The sequence below is a fragment of the Orussus abietinus genome, unplaced genomic scaffold (genome assembly GCF_000612105.2).
Source record: "Orussus abietinus isolate OABI.00-Male unplaced genomic scaffold, Oabi_2.0 scaffold43, whole genome shotgun sequence".
NCBI classification, from domain to species: Eukaryota; Metazoa; Arthropoda; class Insecta; order Hymenoptera; family Orussidae; genus Orussus; species Orussus abietinus.
The window spans coordinates 31,917-52,894 of NW_019394351.1; the positions used below are offsets into that span (position 1 = coordinate 31,917).

The 20,978-nt window shown below is 42.3% G+C and overlaps 1 protein-coding gene across 1 annotated transcript; it reads left to right on the forward strand.

The window, feature by feature from the left end:
* Window positions 1-792: 792 nt before the first annotated feature.
* Window positions 793-20,911, forward strand: LOC105703570. Its single transcript, XM_023431946.1, has 7 exons — window positions 793-2,685; window positions 4,876-4,955; window positions 6,837-7,071; window positions 15,503-15,620; window positions 16,069-16,216; window positions 16,926-17,085; window positions 17,791-20,911. The coding sequence occupies exons 1-7, from the start codon at window positions 2,230-2,232 to the stop codon at window positions 19,753-19,755; spliced, it is 3,162 nt and encodes a 1,053-aa protein (XP_023287714.1). The 5' UTR covers window positions 793-2,229; the 3' UTR covers window positions 19,756-20,911.
* Window positions 20,912-20,978: the final 67 nt, after the last annotated feature.

The following is a 20,978-nucleotide window of genomic DNA, read 5'->3' on the forward strand; positions in this document are numbered from 1 at the left end:
AAGAGTGAAAGGGCTTTTAATCATTAATCCGAGTAACCTGGGGCGGCTGGACATACTGAGTGAGCGGTTGAAGAGTGTGTCGGAAACTGAGTACCTGAAGTTTGGTACCCGAATCGAGGAAGAAGTTGAGGGGGGATCTTTTTAAGGTGCTGGGGAAATTTAGGGAATTTGGGAGTAAAGGGGAAAGAAAGATGGCGGAAGTGAATTGGAGATTCGGTGCCTGAAGAATTGCTGGTACCTGGATAAGTGCTGGTACCTGAATAAGTGTTGGTACCTGAATAAGTGCTGGTACCTGAATGGAAGAACAAGGTTGAGGAGGGACTTTTTTGAGGTGGAAACGTCCTTGGAAAAGGTTGTTAGCGAGAGTGCTCTTCAGGTACCTAAAATGAGAAATAATGATATTAAAGGCAGATTTTAACAGAGAGGTTAAAGAAGGTTCAGTATTATGAACATTTTACAAAAGAGGTGGTCAACAAGAATTTGTTGATGATCAGCTGGCAGATTTTAGGTGCCTAAAATGAGGAACAAGTCAAGGGAGATCTTGTAGCCATTAAAAGCAAACTTGAAGAAGCTGAAAACTCCGTAAAAATAAAAAAACACCGCCAAGAGTGCGTTTAACTACGTCTTATACATCTTATATACGTCTTGGATATATATGTACGTAATATATATGTCTTAAGTAATACCAGGAGGAATCTTATCAGTGTTTTTCTTGCTCGGAGTGGTTTAGAGAGGATCATGTTCGAGGAATTGAAGGCTGGTGTATGATGCACCCTTGAAGTACCTCGATGAGGTAATTAGCAGCAGAAGATTGAACTCTTCCGGGCTGAGAATTAATAACGAATCGTGATTATTAACCTTGAGTCTTCCCGATAAAACCACTGAGAGGTAACCATCTTTACGAAAAAAATGGCTCTTCAGGGTCGACGACCTCGAAGAAGATGGCCGAAGAGGTTCAACGACTGATAACTCATGAAGAACGCGAATGCTTCTGACAATAGGGCGAAAAAGAGAACATCGCCACTTTACTTTCTTTTTCTTTTCTTTACATTGTCTTACAGTTTTTCCAACGCTTGACTTTTGAACTCACGTATCAGCTGATCCAAGGCACTGACTCTGATTCATCGAACTCCAATTTTAGCCAAGCTGCGTCGCAACCAAAGCACCTCTTCAGGGTTACAGAGCCTCCTGGAGATAAAAGAAAAAACGCAAAAAATTACGAATCAGGGAACTGAAAATTAAGAATAACGCAAAAGGAGCGGAAAAAAGAAATGGGGCACTCGAGCGATATTTCTCGTTACTTTCGCCCCATCAGTGGTTTAACGAATGACGAAGAGTCATAAAGGATCAATTAATTTTCTAATTAGCGAAGGTCAGCTGGTGACCTCGTCCTGGCGAATTAACTCATTAGTCCGAACCTGGCAAGGCTTCATTAAGACTCTAACTTGTCGGCACTTTAATTAGTATATCTCCTGCATTTACATACCCGTAATGAAAATACACTCCCGAGGCATTTTCCTGACCTCAAGTTAATCGCATAAATCCGTAATATTTAATGAACAAATTAGTGCGACCTCGAAGACAAAAAGGGGTCGATCGAATTCTCTCCCTTCAATCGAAGCTCGGTATTCTGATCCTAAATTGCGACCTCGATTTATCTTTCCCTTTAAGTCAGGCATCGACCTCGACCTCCCATACCCTAGAAATTATTTCTGAATTGATAATACGTCTAATGATTTTATATCTGGATTTAATAATCGACATATTTCGAGGCTATTTGATGACCTTAATTTTAGCCTTGAAATCGGGACTACCTTAATGTTTAGATCTTTAGATCAAGGCAATTCCCGATGCATCATCGAATTACGAGTTACGTGACGACCTCGACCTCGACCTCGACCAAATTATTTAAGCGGCAAATCACCTCCAACGGCAACTGGACTTTTAATGCGTCGTCGAGTTGCGAATTAACCTGATGACCTCGACCTCGTCCTAGAGCTCGACCTCGACCTCTGTCAAAATATTTAAACCCCAAACCACCTCCAAAAGCAGTGGGACTTTTAACGCGTCGTCGAGTTGCGAATCGATGAGTTGACCTCGACCTCGATTTCAAATATTAAAACCCCAAATCACCTTCAAAGGCAGTGGGACCTTTAATGTGTCGTCGAGTTGCGAATTCACGGATCGATTTTGATCGAAAGATCCAAAGTTCTCAATACGAGACCTCTAATGCCTCTGTCCGACCTTAAGTCATCGACCTCGGTGGTCCACCCCCGGAGTCCCCTCCCTCCTCCTCGTCGAAGAGGGCCCCCCGAGGACCCGACGATGACCGACTCCACGAGCGAGTGTCCGTCGATGGTCGACGTCTGCGACCTCGACAACGAGGTCGACCTCGGTGACCGACGTCGAGGTCGCCATCCGGAAGTCGACGCTATGGCCAGGCGGATGGGCGTTTCGCGGATCTTTAACCGGAAGTCGATGACCTGGGCACGGGATACTCTCGAGAGGCTGCCTATCAAACTGACCTTGGCCAATCTTGGGATCGTGGCCTTGACCCTGGCGATCCTGATGCCGAGGTCGCTCACTTATCTCCTCATCTATCCGATTTTCAGATTGGTCTTTGGCACCCTCTACCCCGCCTATGCCTCCTACAAGGCCATTAGGACGAAGAACGTCAAGGAATACGTGAGTACCTGAAGAGAGGCGAATTTATTCACTGGGAATGGAAAATTTTTATTTATTTTTTTTTCATTACGCTCTTATTTTATCTTTTTATTTTATACATTATGGACGAAGTACGTTTTATTATATATATACAGGACGAAGAACGTCAAGGAATACGTGAGTACCTGAAGAGAGGCGAATTTATTCACGCGGAATGGAAAATTTAACTATTTTAACATTTCATATATATAGAGTGACCCATTCATATCACCTTATACAAACGATTTAACCTTTTGGCTACTAAGAGCGCCTAAAGGCGTCCGACGTTTGGTCCAATATTGCCTGCACGGTCAGGGGAATTTCGCCCTTATGTCGAAATGGCTCCGTGGTTCAAGGGTTAAATCATCTTAACCCTATCACCAGTCTAGGGACTACCCAGGGCGTGCGTGTATCCAGTTTGCAGAAAAGTTTCATAACTATTTTAACATTTCATATATATAGAGTGACCCTTTCATATCACCTTAAATCATCTTAACCCTATCACTAGTCCCGGGGCGTCCCAGGGCGTGCGCGCGTTAACGAGTGCGAAAATAGTTCCCAAAGCCGGTCACGAGAGTGGACCCCTCGCCAAGGAAAGCTCTTTAGTTTGCGCCTGGAAGCTGGATGGCCGGGAACGAGCTCTTCGTGGTCGTGAGTTTCGCCCTCAGGTTCCCGAAGCACTTTTTCGAGTACCTGAAATGAAGAGTGAAAGGGCTTTTAATCATTAATCCGAGTAACCTGGGGCGGCTGGACATACTGAGTGAGCGGTTGAAGAGTGTGTCGGAAACTGAGTACCTGAAGTTTGGTACCCGAATCGAGGAAGAAGTTGAGGGGGGATCTTTTTAAGGTGCTGGGGAAATTTAGGGAATTTGGGAGTAAAGGGGAAAGAAAGATGGCGGAAGTGAATTGGAGATTCGGTGCCTGAAGAATTGCTGGTACCTGGATAAGTGCTGGTACCTGAATAAGTGTTGGTACCTGAATAAGTGCTGGTACCTGAATGGAAGAACAAGGTTGAGGAGGGACTTTTTTGAGGTGGAAACGTCCTTGGAAAAGGTTGTTAGCGAGAGTGCTCTTCAGGTACCTAAAATGAGAAATAATGATATTAAAGGCAGATTTTAACAGAGAGGTTAAAGAAGGTTCAGTATTATGAACATTTTACAAAAGAGGTGGTCAACAAGAATTTGTTGATGATCAGCTGGCAGATTTTAGGTGCCTAAAATGAGGAACAAGTCAAGGGAGATCTTGTAGCCATTAAAAGCAAACTTGAAGAAGCTGAAAACTCCGTAAAAATAAAAAAACACCGCCAAGAGTGCGTTTAACTACGTCTTATACATCTTATATACGTCTTGGATATATATGTACGTAATATATATGTCTTAAGTAATACCAGGAGGAATCTTATCAGTGTTTTTCTTGCTCGGAGTGGTTTAGAGAGGATCATGTTCGAGGAATTGAAGGCTGGTGTATGATGCACCCTTGAAGTACCTCGATGAGNATAAATTAAGGGTCATTTAAGGTGATATGAATGTGTGGTGTATGTACGTATGAAAAAGTCAAGATATTTATAAAACTTTTTTTCAAACTGGGTGAATCGAATTATCTGAAACTTTGAAACGTGATTATGGAGGCCCTTAGGAATAACCCGCTGCTCGTGAAATTTCCTTTTTTCAAGATATAATTTTCTACTTATCTCGGACAAGAACCAAAAAATGATTTTCTGTTGTTTCTTTTTTTTTTTTTTTCGAAAAATGAAATTTCACGGGCAGCGCGTTCTTCTTAGAGCCTCCATAATCACGTGTTAAAGTTTTAAATAATTGGGTGCACCCAGTTTGGAGAAATGTTTTATAAATATTTTGACTTTCATATCACCTTAATTTCTACACCATGATTCTGAATTAATTATTTTACCTGTCAAGTATATTAGTTATTACGCAAACTGTGGTTACTTCTTCTTTTCTATGATATGTGTACTTGCCAAATGAAATATATAAATAAAATGTAAAATTGAAATATGACGTTAATAGAACTTCCGTAAAAATGTTACAAGATTGGGATATTTTATTAACGTTGTATTAGACCGATCGTGATTTTGAAGGTGACGAATGCCATTTTGTTACCTTCAATTGGCTTTTCGGTCGGCTGAGTCGATGTAATTTGATTTTTAATTTCCAGGTAAAATGGATGATGTACTGGATCGTATTTGCACTCTTCTCCTCGGCGGAGACCTTCACGGACGTCTTCTTCAGTTTTTGGTAAGGATTCAAGGCTTTTTCGCCATCTTTATTTATTTTTTTCTTTCAACGTCCTCCCTTTTCGGTCCACATATAGTGCCATTGACCAACGTCCCGCCTCGGTACACGTTATTAAATGTTGCAATATCCTTTTGTCGTGTTGCGTGTAATTATGTAAAGAGATTTGCTGGCAAGGAGGTCGAAACTTTCTGAGTGGTGAGCATCTATCCAATAAATCAAGTTTCCTCAGAGTATCAATATAGGAAGATGATGATTCATTGAAATGATAAGACCGAAGACACAAAGGCACTATTTTTTGTGTATTTATTAGCAATTACAATTCTCTGTTAAATTTTATACATTTTATTTGCGTATAATTATGTAATGAGATATTTGCTGGCAAGGAACTCCAACATACACGCATATCGCGTGTCATTAATAATTGAAATATGAAGGGAATAGTATTTTTTACTATCACGAAGTTCATAGATAAATCGATGAAATTAATATCGAGATTGCCCTAAAAAATGAGTAAAAAAATGCCCTGACTCGCAAGATCAAAGGGAATTATTTTTTCTATATTTTTTTTTTCTTTAAATACACGTTTATCGCGCGTCATTAATAATTGAAATATGAAGGGAGGAGTATTTATCTCAAGAGGGGCCTTTTGAAAAGGGATCGCGTTTGGGTCATTTGGGCGGTCGGCGATCGTTTCTTTGTGCACTTTTCTTTGTCCGAATCCTATTTCCGTCCCGGATGCCTTCCTCGGGGAGCATTCGGCCGAAGCCGAGGATTCTCCGTAGGAAGGCAGGGTGAAAGTTTGCGGAGGGACCATAAATAACGCGAGATGCTTCCTTTTTGGTGTAATCCGAGCACCCGGGTGCCGGGGCTTTCTGGCACGGAAGTCTTCCTCGAGGGGTCTGCCAGGAAGATGGAGAGAGATACGGAGAGAGGGAGAGAAAGGGAGAGACGGTTTCGCGGTCCGGGAGAATCCTCAAGAGTGAACCCAAGCCTCGTATCTATGTCGCCCGAAATTAGACTTTAGGAATTCTCCATTGGCCGGGAGAAGCTGCATCGTGGAAGCAGGTTGCTACCCACGGAAGATGATATCCGACCAGGGTTGATCGAGATCATGGTTTCTTTGAAAAAAGAAATGAGACAGTGCGGATTTCTTTTTAATTAGAAAGACCAGTCAAAAATGTCTTCTTTGGGGCTCATCTGTGGGGATGTCATTCCCTCCTTAAGGTGATATGATTGAAACTTCAGCACGTAATCATGAACGACCTTAAGGAAGTAACTGCTCGTGAAATTTAATTTTTCACAAAAAAAAAAATGTGATCTTGGTTCTAGTTCAGGTCAAATAAAAAAGAATTTTTCTTGAATAATGAAATTTCACGAGCATCGCGTTCTTCCTTAGGGCTTTCATAACCACGTGGTGAAGAATGATTCGATGCACCCAGCTTGGAGATCAGTTTTATCAATATTTTCACTTTCTGTTATGTATATACCACACTTTCATATCACCTTAAATAAACGATTTAACCCTTTGGTTACTAAGAGCGCCTAAAGGCGCCCGACGTTTGGTCCAATATTCCCTGCACGGTCAGAGGAATTTCGCCCATGTGTCAAAACGGCTCCGTGCTCAACGGGTTAACGGCGACTTCAATGCGATACAAAAATAGAAACACCTTGTAATCGAGATTTAACGGAGGTTTTCCTCTACACTGCGAAAATGAAAATCCATTTAACCAGAGAAATATATTATTTAACCTTTTGGCTACTAAGAGCGCCTAAAGGCGCCCGACGTTTGGTCCAATATTCCCTGCACGGTCAGAGGAATTTCGCCCATATGTCGAAATGGCTCCGTGTTCAAGGGTTAAATGTCTCTTTTTTTCCGTCCAGGTTCCCGTTCTACTATGAGATCAAGATCATCCTGGTGCTCTGGCTTCTGAGTCCTGCGACGAAAGGCTCCAGCATCCTTTATCGGAGATTCGTACATCCGGCCTTGGTGCGCAGAGAAGCGGAAATTGACGAAGCCCTTACACGTGCTACCGAACAGGGGTACACTGCGGTGTTACACCTGGGCACCAAGGGTGTCAATTATGCCACCACGGTGCTGATGCAGACGGCGATCAAGGTAATTTTCTCGGCATGGCACGTACACGCAGGCTGCAATTCATAATGACAGTCAGTTTACAAATGCGATTTAAATTATGCGGGATTTCAATTATAAATATTTATCTGCAAAGCTTAATCCGACGTGTCAGGTTGGATAAATAATTTTTTTTTTCTTTCCCGGAATTGCTAACTGTAATTGAAAATGTTAAACGTCAATTGATTGTGAATTAAGGTGAGAATCGGGCCTAGGGATTTATTTCAGGGCCGTGATAGATAAAAAAGATGTCGCCACTGTTTCTTCGTCCTGTCTTGAAAGTCAATGGACAGTCATGAATACCCTTAACGAATGTATAATACAGCAGGAAGTAATTAGATTTCCTACGAAACTATCAATTGGACTAGGCACGCTGGAAGGGAGTCTTTTTGCAGGAAGTTGTCAAATTAAATTTCCGTTTAATGCCTGACCTCCCTCAACTGCAAAGACGGAGATTTCGAGTCTTAGTCAAACTCTGCGTACGGATCTCTAATTAAATAGATCTTCACCACTTCTGAATGTCATTTATGAATTGCAGCTGTAGCATTAGCATTTCATGTTCAACATTCGACTTAATGTATTTCATGAATCTTTTTTTTTATATATATAATGCTTTAGTAGTAACGTCTGCTGCTTAGTGCAAATTTGCAGATTTCTGTTGGATTCTGGCTTTGGATCTGCAGGGTATCATTTGCGATTACCTCAAGGTAGAAGTCTCGGACTAATTTCATAATCGTTCGTTCATTTTTCTTCAACTCGATGGTAGTTAAGAAATTGTCCTGCGGTAATTTTTCATGCAAAATCTCAAATCATACTATATATTTATATATATACTGCAGGAAATGAAAAATCTTGTTATTAGGGTTTGTCAATAATGAAACATGTTCAACATCTGACCTTCCACCTTAGAGTAATGAAATGTGTAAACGTTATTATTATTTTTTTTAATATTTTCAATTCAGTTACGCTATTTAGTTCTCTACGTCTTTTATATTCATTTATTTCCTCCGCACATTTTGTTTGCACTTACACCGTTAATAATATTCATGAAATCCATACGCTTTTAAGGTGGTATGTTTGTAGGTAGGTAAAATTATCCACATATAAGGTACTACAAATTTAATATAAATTTAATATAAACAGATAATCGTACATGTTACCAGCTTACAAAATTGCACATTAGTAGCATTACACATATCTCCGAGATTTGTAATGCATATTACACGTTTTTTTTTTTTTTTGAGAACATGACAAAGCTTCCGCCGAAAACGTCATAAAATTACGATATTACATTTAAACGGTGTACATTTTGAGCATGTCCACACAAACATGCCAGACATTCATCAGATATCTGTCAGACCAGGAGCGTTTCAGAATGAGTATAAATTTAATCATGTAACGGAAATCTTAAAAAAAAAAAAAGGGAATAAGGAATGACAAGTCGGAGCAAACCATTAAAAAGATCCAGGCTTAACATTCCATGGAAAATGTTGAATTTTAAGGTGAAGTGAAACCTCCCACTCAAATCAGTTGATTCGAATAAGAAACTTTTTTCTTTTAAGGGTACCTTTTAGGGAAAGTTTAGCACATGACTCGTCAGCACCTAGGAATTATCCCGACACTTTTAAAATTTGGACTTTTAGAAAGAATTTTTTTACTTAGCGCAGACCAGGAAACAAATGACGTCGAGCTCTCATATTTCGATCGATATCCAATTATTGAAGGGTCTGATATGAGAAACGAAAGTATCAGTACAATTGTACGACAATTTAGAACACTGGTAATCGAAGAAACTCGCATTTGAACGGGATAAAGGCAAAAAAAGTGTCTTTTTCGCTGTTATGCTAAAACGATGGTAATGAGGTCTCGGAGTGAAAATTTAGTTGACATGAAAATCACAGATGGCGCAGGGTGTCCCTCTGCAGTCCATTAGGGCCTCGGGAACCACGAATCCAGGGGGTTTCTGGAGTTTTACATCGATTTCTTTACAATTATTGTGCGATAACGACACATAGAGTATGCCATTTAGTACAATACTGAATATAGTTCGAGACAACTGTCGATATAAAAACGAAGGTCGGCAACGTAGGTATTTAGAAGAACCTTTTTCACCGATGTCGATCAAGTTCCTCGGCGTGTTTCACTTCACCTTAAGCGTATCAGGAACAGGTGCTGTAGAAACAAAGTGCCACATTAATGTAATATATTCATGTAATTTACATCAGGTATGGAATATGTAAAGTAAAATACCTAGTAATGGTTATGTTACTTACCCGACCCTGGCCAGACATCTAGTTTGCGAACTTACGTTTGTTCCCCCGTGAGATCCGTTACTTGGTTAAGTGCTTATTGTTGTAATTCTGAAATGAACCTCCGCCCGCTTAGAGCAGACCTGCTGCTAAAGTTAGGCCAAAATCCCGTGGCTCCCGTGCACCTAACCTAACCTTCCAAGCTCACCCCCGCGGGCCACGCACCGCCTAAGGCAGCCGCACGCAACCGAACTAATTCATTTTACGTTTATTTATTTCCACCTCCCGCGCCGATCGCCAACTGGCCGCACACGATCCTGGACCTCCGATTGTGGACCCGCCTGAAAACTCCGCCGGCGGCGACCTAACCCCATCTCGCTCACTCACCCGCTCGCCCGCATCGCTCTCGCTCGCTCTCTCATCCGCCGCGCGTGGCCCCGAGCGCCACCGTCGCGGGTCACGTGACCCGGCGTACGCGCGAGGCCGCCCGACGTCACCCGACTTCGCCCGACGGCAGAACCTCCCGAGTGCAGTCCCGATCACCCTCACTGCCCTCCCCGCCAGCCAATCAGACTCGGCGATTTCTAGCTTAGCCAACCGCAGTGCGTCACGGGAGACCGAGACGCCACCTGGGACCGACAGCCCGGATGCGCAGGCGCAGCCCAAGGCGACCCCGCAGGACTATAAAAGGCGCACTAGGAGCGAGACCTGGTCAGTCGACGCGGAGACGCGAGACGAAGCGGACGCGAGGTCTGCTCTCCTGGCCGACCTCTCCACTGATGAGGACGAGGAGAGTCCCGAGGGCGTCCAGGAGAATGACCAGAATTTCAAGGTCCCCGACGAGAAACCACAGAAGGCCAAAAAGGACGGACGGAGGACTAGGGTCAAGAACAGGAAGGCCGTTGTGAAGAACTTCGACCCCGAGTTTAGCGACGATCCTACTGTCGAGTAGATTTTGTCGGGGATGATCGGAGAATGTTTTGGGGAGTTAATTTAAATGCGAGTCGAGCTGTCGCGACCTCGGCAACCTCAAATTAGAGGATTTTTGAGGTTAGGCAGTCGGGACTTGCTGGTTTTGTCCGTCGAGGGGGAGTTTTGATTGTTTTCTTGAGGACTGTTTTATGCCTGGAGTATTGTTTTAGGGGTTTGCGGATTGAGAATGAAGTTTCAAGGGGAGGTTCAGAGCTTAGAGGCGCGTTAGGGACAGCTAACGCTCGTCTTAGAAGTGCGCACCTCTTCCATCGCGAGTTCCACTATTAGTAAATACATTCCTCTTAAGGAAGTATTTGGCATGAAATTGTAAAATATAAGCAATGAGCGATGATTTGTACAAATGTCTGGAAAATTTTCGAAACCGGGTTTTTTTTTTTTTATAGAGATGTATGCGATTATTGACGTTGTCGAATCGAGAATAACTTTTCGCGAGGAAGTTGGAAGTTCCGACGTTGAGGGTCGCCACTGGCGCGTTAGGGGCAGCTAACGCTCGCTTCGAAGTGCGTCACTGTTCCATCTCGGGTTCCACTATTAGTAGAACATTGTTCCTCGCAAAAAGTCTTTGGCGTGAAATTGTAAAATACAAACAATGTGCGACGGTTTATAGAAAAATCTTATAGGCTCTAAAGTAGGTTTCTCAAGGAGATGTAAAAGGATATTGTACGTTTTGGGAAGATTCCTTGTTCTAAACCAGATGGCAGCTCAATCGTCTCTGGCCGGGATTCCCTGGCTAGGAACTCCGTTTCAAGGGACGCAGGTTATTGCATAAATCACATCTCAAGCCATGTCGTTAATATTTACCAGGGATTTTCGACAATGGCCGGATAGTTTCCTCTGTCACCGCCAGAAGCGTTGTCGGCGCTGGCGCGCTGCTCAAATCTTCGATTCTTCAATCCTAAAACAGATTTATCGATGCAAACGGTACATTACATCTATCAAGTGTATCGAAAGGGAATTTCCACTAGCAGGTTTTAGAAACAGCTTAATTTATCCCTATTCTTTTAAGGTTAAGATTCAATCTCGAGCCATCTTAAGCACTACATGCTTCAGGTTCCAATATTGAGAAAGCAAGTACCTAGACTGAATTACAGCTCTCAAAGACAAAGATAGGGATCCAAATCGGAGAAAATCGGCAGGAGAGTCCCAAAGTTAACTTAATCCCTCGATTAATATGCCATCTAGGGAATTTATAAAATACAAAATCCTGAAATCAACGAGGAGGAAGAGAGAGCCAAGGGGGTTTCGGAAACAGTTGAGGAAAGCCTTAATGGATGAGACCAATCGCAAAGAATTATTTAACTTGGACTTTGTTTTTTAAGGTTATCTCTCCTATCCTCTCTTCGTCTCTTTTCGATCCACCTGTTATCGGCATACCTGTCTCTCGAAACGGGCAAACGTGTGATTTTTTTAGAAAGCGACGTCACCAGATCGCGATCTTATCCTTTTCTTGTGTGTAAGTTACCGATATATCTCGAGACAGTTGACCGATCGATCGCTGTTTTTCTTTTTTTTTTAATTTTTTTTTCATCCGATGGACAGAAATCACGATCGTATTGTTGCACGAAATGTAATGCAAAAGTGACGTTCAAATGGTCTTGTTTATGAAATTTGTCTCTGGATTGAATGTACCTAATCGTTAGAAACTTACCCTGAGAATATTGAGGTCCTATAAAAAATCTTGACACCCATGAAGGTTAATTTTTTAAAATTTGTTTCTAAACATTATATAAAAATGACATTTTAAAGGTGTCACATGGTCAAGCTGGAAACAATTCGGTACACTCAGTTCAGAGAAAAAAAATTCATAAATAATTACGTCCTCGGATGGCACTTTCATGTCACCTTAAGGTGATATATTTAATTAACAATTTTTACAAAATTTCGTAGAAAAAAAATGAAATTTTTCTGGGTGCAAGGCCTTTCGTGGAGCCTCCACATTCACGTGATGAAATGTCAAACGATTCGATGAAAACTTTCATAATTCACCTGATCCCATATATACAACTTTCATATCGCCTTAATGTCCTCGTGCAACAAATCCATCTTGAACTCAGCTTAGAAAGTACGCCCTGAATTTTATTTATAAAACTAGAAAAAGGCTAAAAAAAATATACAATCGACTGATTTGCATTTTCCCTGGGGGAGAAGGCGTTTAAAAAAAACGCGGCGGTCGAAAATATACGCGGAAAAAAAAAAGAAAAAAGGACGCGAAACGCTCGCGATGGCGATCGAAACGCACGACCCATCTTGAGAGACATCACATAAACAATTATTCTTATTGGATTATTATTCCGGCTTGATATATCTTCCATGTTAGATGCCTCAAGATACCGTTTTCTTTTTCGTATTAATCATTTGAAGTGTGATATACATACACAAGCCGGAATAATTCCATCCTTTCTACACGTAGTCATTATTAATCGATATCTAATGTCGACGATTAATTGTACGCTTGGCGGGAATGACGAACATCATTTTATATTAAGAAACTCGGTAGAGTCTCGCGCCAAATATTTAATATTCCGGTGAGACGCGCAGATCGACATCTATCCACATTTACGGAAATATTAAGTCGGTTTTGTATCTAATTTTAAGGCGGTGCGAAAGTCGCGTCGAAGAGGTCTCGCTTATGACACTTTTCTCCGAACTGGGTGTACCGAATTCTTTCAAACTTGACATTGTGAATGCGGAGGCCATAAGGAAGGTCTTGACACCGATAAGATTTGCATTTTTAAAAAATTGGTTTGTATACATTTTCAAAATTTTAAATAAAAAATCAATTTTCATAACTGATAGGACCTTCTTTATGGCCTCCATGTTCACGTTGTAAAGTTTGAAACGATTTGGTACTCTCAATTTGGAGAAAAGAGTCATAAACAATTGAGCTTTCGGATGCCACTTTCACATCCCCTTAAGGAGTGTTTCGATAATAAGGAATATAGTATTTAAACAAAAATTGTATTGTGTATTAGATTTAAATTTCCGCAGAGATACCGGATGTTCTGTCTCAACGCGGATACTGATAAGACTTATGATTATCGATTGTCTATGATAAATTAATGCGTGTTTTTCTTCTCGTAGCTGTAACGAGTGTTATGTTTTACCTAATTAAGGCGATGTGAAAGGGTCATTCTATGTAACAAACCGTCGAAATATAAAGCTTTTCTCCAAACTGGGTGCACCGAATCATTTGAAACATTAACACGTGATTATGAAGGCCCTAAGGAAGAACCCGATGCTCGTGGAATTTCATTTTTCATAAAAAAGTGTGATCCTGGTTCTAGTCTACGCTAAATAAAAAAAAATTTCTTTATAAAAAGTGAAATTTCATGAGCATTGCATTCTTCTTTAAGGCCTATTTAATCACGTGTTAAAGTTCCAAATGATTCGGTGCACCCAGTTTGGAGAAATGTTTTATAAATATTTTCACGTTTCATGTATACATAATGTCCCTTCCATATCACCTTAATATTATCGCGAGTCAAATTATGCGTAACGGAATGTAGAATTTAAGTGGTATAGTGGTTGGTCTTTATTTTTATTTATTTTTTTTCCTTTCTTACGACCACCCCGATTTTTCTATATCTACCCATTGAGTATACCAGAATGTGTGTGTGTGTGTGCGTGTATGTACCATATACTTTAACGGAAGCGAACCAATGAAATTACAAGACTGCTCTTATCACGGAGACCAGGGTCCCCGGAATTAGAATTGTAGGAAATCGTGTACCGTAGAGTGCCTTCGAACACTGTAATGTACACACGCTTTTACATCCTTATCATATCTTAGCCTGAAAGATGTATTAATTAATTTCCATGTGTAAACGGTGAAATAAACGGTGCGAGTTTAACAAAAAAAATGATGTCATGGGATAGGTCCAAAAGCTGGGAATAATTAATTTTTATAATAAATTTATATTAAATTTCAGTCTCTGTTTCCACTGTTAAGGGGGATGCAAAAAGGTCGTTCTACATATGAAAATGGAAAATATTTATGAAACTTTATTTAGCTTAGACTAGAACTAGAAAATTGTTAAAAAAAATAGATGCGCGTTTTGGGAATATGAAGGGTCTGAATTTCTTTTTTTTTTTTTCTTTTGTGAAAGCGTGTGGTACATGTCGATTCAATTAATCGTTACATTAATGGTCTCGAATGCGGACCTAGCTTTTAAGGAGTTTTTATACCCACGTCCCAAAGATGCCCAACTTGCGAGGATTTCTCGTCGCCTTATCAGCACTATCAAATAAACGCATTTTAAATAGCCCAGAAGCCGAGGAGCACTCATTCGGGGAGATTTTTGGCGGCCAGGAAGTACCGAAACTTTGCCCAGCCTTGTTAACGTGTACATGTACTTGTTCGTAATGTATGTACTTCCGGGTACAAGTACCGAATTGTCGCCAAAAAACTTCTTCGCTTTTTGCTGGATGCGCACCAAAAGTTACCATCTATCCTCCTCCTATCCCGGCGTCGCTTCCGCTTCTCTGTTACATTTAATAATTAATTATTAATTATTAATATCGTCTCGAGTACAAACTCTTTAATGCACCTCGCCCGCTAAATTTATTCACGCTGCATTGGTTCATCGAGAAAAATTAACCGTAATCGCGTCAATCTACAAAGGAAATACAATTGTTATTATTTAGGCACATGATTAAAATCCGCGGATCGTCCTTTCGCTCTTGCGTACCTTAATTGTAAAATTAAAAGCATTTTAGGTCATTCACGTCGGTAGGAAATGCTTTGGTGACGTAGATTGGAGTTCCCTCATTTTCCGCGAGTGGCGCTAGCGTCGTTAAGATCGGCGAAATTCTGAGATCCTGGGTCCCGATTTTGGGGCCACTTTCCGTGGAACCGACCATTGAGGTTATGTCTCCTTATACTGCTTCATGGTTTGTTTCTTGTATAAGTCGGAGAGAGAGGGAGGGAGAGAGAAGCGGCACGAAACTGAGACTCGGGAATTATTCTGCAAAGGAATTCCTAATGAGGGATTAGAGCGACTGTTAGGAATGTAGATGCGCACTGGTGACGGCGAGATAACACAATTAACACGTTTTTGTTTGGTAAGCGTTTTTTTTTCTCCTCACTCTTTTGTTTTTATCTCACTTGGCTTGCAAGGATGCTGTCGGGCTGGGCGGATATGCGCGGATTTATAATCGACCTTTGCGGATTTCAGGGCGGAGGCGGATTGGTCCAGCAGCTTAGGAAGAGCTACAGTCTGAGCGATTTAACCGGCGAAAAGGAAGACGAGAATAGAAACATGTCCAATTCGCGAGACGAGACGGACTTGCAAGGTTCGTTGTAATTCCACAATGATGCATACAATTTGTGCACTTCGGTTGTTTCACCTCTCAACTCTAGATATGAATTTCATTTAAATTTTCCCGCCCCCTGGCAAAGTAATTCTCCTAGCGGATGTTTTTAGAATCATTCTACGTATATAATATTGGCTAAGGTGATACGAAAGAACTTAGAATGAAATAAGATTTTCCTCCAAACCGGGTGCTCCGAATTTCAGTTGTATAAACATTTTCTTAGATATTTTTAACATTTTGTATAAATAATGAAATTTCATGGGCGAAGAGACCTTCCTTATAGCCTTCGCATTAGGGTTGTAGGGTTTGAAACGATTCGGTGCCCCCAGTTCGGAGAAATGTTTCATAAACGAGACCTCTTTGACATCGCCTTAAGCAAGAGGGAAATGTTGAGGAATGTTTTTCATCTAATTTCGCAATTTTCCAGTGGAACCTCGTCGAAGGGAAAACGTGGGCAGAAGGGGGTACAGTCCCCGGAGAACTCAGTCGAGCAGCAACCGGGTCGAGATGTACTTTTCAGAAGTAGACGTCGACGTGAGGCAACCAAGGCCTAGGGAGCCAATTACTAGCTTAAGGTGAGATTTTCCATTCTGACCTCCTCTCATCATGTGATCATTTTGACATAATTCCCTATGAACGTTTTCGTCAGTGTTAGTGAGTCATTATAATATTTTTTTACCGACATTTCAATTGAAATAAAACGGGGTTTTATCACCAACGCTCGTGGCGGCCATTTTTCGAAGTAAAATCCTGGAAAAGATGAAACGTAACGAAAAAACGTTAGGCATTGGAATGTATCCCCTCTCTCTTTCCCGCATTCCAAGCCTGTGACGTCATCTATCCCGTACGGCGCGTATATAATAGGATATGGCGGGCGGGCGGGTGGGCGTCGTCATAGCAACGCGGCGACATACCGCTACCCACACCGACCCGAGCGAACCTGTATTAGTCTTCTTCCGTAGTGCGCGAGTGTGTATATTAGAGAGTGCTGAGTACTATTTTGCATCGACTTTCGCGTGCATATTGGTGAATATATCAGGCTGTATATACATATGCAATGGAAAGTAATGTAAGTGAAAGTGAAAAGGAAATAAACCCGATAAGTTGCGAAGCTGGACCTTTCAATTTGGGAATAGAAGCTCCGTCTTTACTTGCTGAAGGTCAAATTGCTACTTAGGTCGTGTGTCCGGCGACGCACGCATTGTTTTTTTTAAACAGGGTCAATGGAATAAGACGTAACAATTCAGGCTTAGGTATTTATTTATTTTTTATTCTTTATTACAGTAACATTAGGTCATCGGACGACATATCCAGCGGCTACAGCAGCGGTGAAGCTTTGCAGACGCATCGAGGGACGTCACAAGCTGAAAGCCTCGTCAGGACGTCGAGCGTCGGCGCCAGGACGCGCACCAAGCCACGCTCTACTACGAAGAAGACGCCAGAGGTTGGTACCCCCGACATACCCCAAAAAGTGACGAATTTTTTTTTTTTTACCTAGACCCTGCAGACCCTCCATTGCCCTTTTATTAACTACCTGGATGGCGTGTAACATCGTTTGCAAAGTCAGAGATTCGTATCGTACCTCCTCGGTACAACTATGTTTACACTGGGAGGTTGATAAAACCACGTATTTAGTTCGTGCATTAAGTATTCCGTGAAAACTAAGCCTACGGTTTTTTTGTCCACCTTAAGCGGTTCCAAAATGGCGGCCGCGAGGATTCGTTCAGAAAATTGCATCATGTATATATAAATATGGGATGATCAAGCAGTGCAATGGATGGCAATTTTTCTTGCTGTTTAACTACGAGAAGACCTATTTATATGTTAATGGGAAATTTCATTTCTTATAAGGTGGACATTATTTATGATCCATTAGATTGAATGTGTTGCACGTTACACAGGTAGCGATTTCCCTTGTCTTCTACCGGGGGTCGAAATGGCATTAACAAAAAAAAATGAAATTTCCCTTACTTTTCTTTTCGTTTTATTTACCTCGATTAAAGGTAAGAAAAAAAAGAATCTATGTAAGTGCTCTGATACCTGAAGAGAGTAAAGAACCCTTAGCCTTCGACCCCCGTGAAGTCGCCCTTCAGCCTGTTATCTTTTCCCCCGATTTACCGGTTCCATTCCTGATTTCCGGGATTCAAAGGACGTGGAGGAGGACGTGGGGTATATCGTCGAAGTCCCGCCTCTCGATCGGATCCCGCTTTCGGGTATCGAGCACTTAGTGAGCGCTGATCAGGCCCTCGACCTGATCTCGAGGCTCTCCCAAGTCCTGGACCCCGAGACTTTATCCAGGTACGGACTTAGAGAGAGCACTTCGAGCTTTATCCCCGACCCTGAAGCGGATTTCGAGGCCCCAGGGTCGAAGATCCAAGAAACAGGGGGTCAAGAGGAGAGGCCAGCTTCCCTGGAGCCGCTCATCAGCTGTGATCATCAACAGAACCAGCATCCTCTTCAAGGTCGAGGTTTGATCCCTGAAGAGCCAACAGGTGCGGGGAACTCGAGGTCGAGGTCGAGGAGTGGTGAGAATCCAGAAAATGCAGAAACTCCAGGAAGCACCTCCACCCCCTGCGACCGGCTCCCAGACCCCAGGGGTAATCCGTGTTTTAATCCGACTGAGGATGTTGCATGCAAAGATTTAAGATGTTACGAAGACGCACTTCAGGAAGGGGAGTCTAACTTGCAGTTCGTCGTCGAGGAAATCCCGTACGAGAAAGTGGACCTTGAAGAGAAGCCGAAGATGGAGGACGAAGAGCTAGCTGCAGGGAGGGGAGTTGATAAGGAGCCGGCCGGTGATAAGATTCTTTCTGGGGAAGTTTTAGATCACCAGGAAGCTGGGGCGGATTCGGGATTTGTCGCTGGAGTACTTGCATGTCAAGGAACTAACATTGAAGAGACACTTCAGATGGAAGGGCGACACCTAGATCAAGATTTAGATGATAATGGGGCTAATAGTATTAATATCGACGAAGGGAAGGGTGAAGAGGATGCTTATGTCCAGGCTGAAGAGGATGTGATGGGTGAAGGTAAAATTGAACTTGCGGAGAATTTCCTGGAGCAGGAAAAAGTTCGTGAAGGTGAAGGCTCCGTGGATTTTGGGAACCCTGAAGAGAGGATGGCTGCAAATCCGGAGCCCAAGGTCAGTGCTGGAAGGATCACAGATGAGATTTGTCAAAATAGGTTCGATGAGCTGAAACATCTGTTGGAGACCGCTCACAAGACTATGGCAAGTATAGTTTCCTCCCAGGAGACGTTGGAAGTGGTCGGGAAAAAGGGGAGCGCCGAGAAGATTTCCAGCGAGGGGGAGAACCCTTTTTCTTCGCAGGAGGTCGAAGGGGGTTTCTTCAGCTCTTCAAGGAGTCATGGGAACGTGTCGACCCTGGAGATCAGTCCAGGAGTATCGCGCAGCAACTCGGACAGTGCTGGAAGAGCTGGGAGGTATAACAAAAGACCAGCTCCAAAAGCGCCTGACGTAGAAAGTCACGACGACCCTGAAGAGGTCGAGCCGGAGAAGGCTGTGAAAGCCACCCTGATCATCAAAACCGGGACCGTGAAGACCTTTGGAGCCGAGGACACCTCGAAAGAGGTCTTCCTGGCCGACTCTTCAGGGTCCAGTAACAGGAAAAGCAGGAAATCCCGAGGCAAGGAAGGCTTCTCGAAGCTGCTGACCATCCCGAAGAACATATTCCACAACGCCTTCCACAAGGAGCAGAAAAGTTCCACCAAGGACGAGGACCTTAATCCTTTCGAAGGGGGTTCTTCTAGGTCCAGGTCGCCCAGTACTGGGTCTCCAGCTTCCAGCAAGCTAGCGGAACCTGGAAGCAAGTTCCTGAAGAAGGTCGACGACGTCCAGAATGTCCTTTTGAAGGCTGCCATGGTCGATGCAGATTCTGAGACTTATGTCGACCTTAGAGCCGAGTGCATCGACCCTGAAGCGACTACTTCGGACGACTCGAAGAGCGAAGAACTGGATAAAACTGTGTATGAAAGAGCGGAGTATGAAAAGATGCTCGCCGAGGGGAGAGGAAAAAGTGGGAAAAGCAAAATGCAGATCAGACAGATGTCGAGGTCGCCGACTCGGAGTGCCAGAAAAACTTTTTTCGACCTCTAGGACTCTCGTGAGATGTTCTTCAGCCTCTTCCCGATCCAACGTAGATAGATATCTTCAGTAGGCATTGTTGAAGAACCTCAACATTGCATTGTAAACATTATTCATGATGCATTAACGAAGCAAGGATGTATGTAGATTTATGTCAAAAACTGTTTTTATACGCCGTAGTCGCTCTTCGGCATCGAGATGAATTTTGGGAACCAATCCTCGCAGAATGTTAAACACGTGTAAAGTGCATCTACATTATTGCACGGATTCTGTCGCATACTCTTGTAATTACTTATGTATAATTGCGAAGTTTATTTTAAACGATCTTAGCATCTCGAGTTCATTAACGCTGCGTCTCTTTACTCTAAACATGTACATATACTTCATGTTTACATCGCATAATCATGATAAATAATTATGAAAGACAACACGAAAAGGATCGATTTTAGATTTCGAAGACAATCCCGATCGCTACGCCCGTTAATGGAAGATCTTTATGAATGAAGATGTCACGAGATATGCAAATGAAAGATGAAGAGTCGCTAAAAGATCGAGATGTCGATCTAGGAAGACCAGAAGATCAATTAGGATCGATCGGAGACCGTACGGAAATATTTTCTCGAGTGCTGGATGATCCGCTTCTACCCTTTCATTGTAAACAGATCCTGCGCTGAACTTTCTATACTAACACGGAATTGTATTTTATAATAACAATTTGTTTGCGATTGAGATGTTTATGCGCACTTGCGGGGCCAATTTGCAGGAACATTGTTAATCGTACGGAGGTGTTCCAGATTTTCAACACGCTTAGAGATTATTTCTGCACGGAGGAAAGAGAAGTGTCATGAACCAAGGAAATACTCTGTCAATTCAAAGAATAATTATTTAACGTAATTAAACTCGAATAAATCGGACGCAACGTTTATCCGGAATTCTGACAATCATATTATAGTCGATTTATTCTCGGCATCATTAAAATATTTCTTTGGTTTAGTGACATTGTTTTTTTTCTTTGTGTGGGTTCCGCGGAATCATGGATGATCCCTTTCCGGCGAGTTCCTTTTCTTTCTTTTTTTTTTTTTCTTCTGCCGTGCTTTGAGGCGTGCCGAGAGAGAGATAGAGACCCAATAAGGCCAGGTCGGATCGAGTTGTTTAACAAAATCCTTTGTTCCCAGATAACCAGCTTCGCCACCTTGCCGCGCAGCAAAAAGCCGAGTAAGAAGAAGGTGCCATGA

What these genes read in the sequence shown, in the direction of transcription:
- LOC105703570 (XM_023431946.1), top strand. Translation starts at nt 2,230, where the DNA reads ATGCCTCTGTCCGACCTTAAGTCATCGACCTCGGTGGTCCACCCCCGG. An exon ending in GACGTCTTCTTCAGTTTTTG is followed by an intron (nt 4,956 to 6,836) that starts GTAAGGATTCAA and finishes TTTTCCGTCCAG; the next exon opens with GTTCCCGTTCTACTATGAGA. An exon ending in GAGCCAATTACTAGCTTAAG is followed by an intron (nt 16,217 to 16,925) that starts GTGAGATTTTCC and finishes TCTTTATTACAG; the next exon opens with TAACATTAGGTCATCGGACG.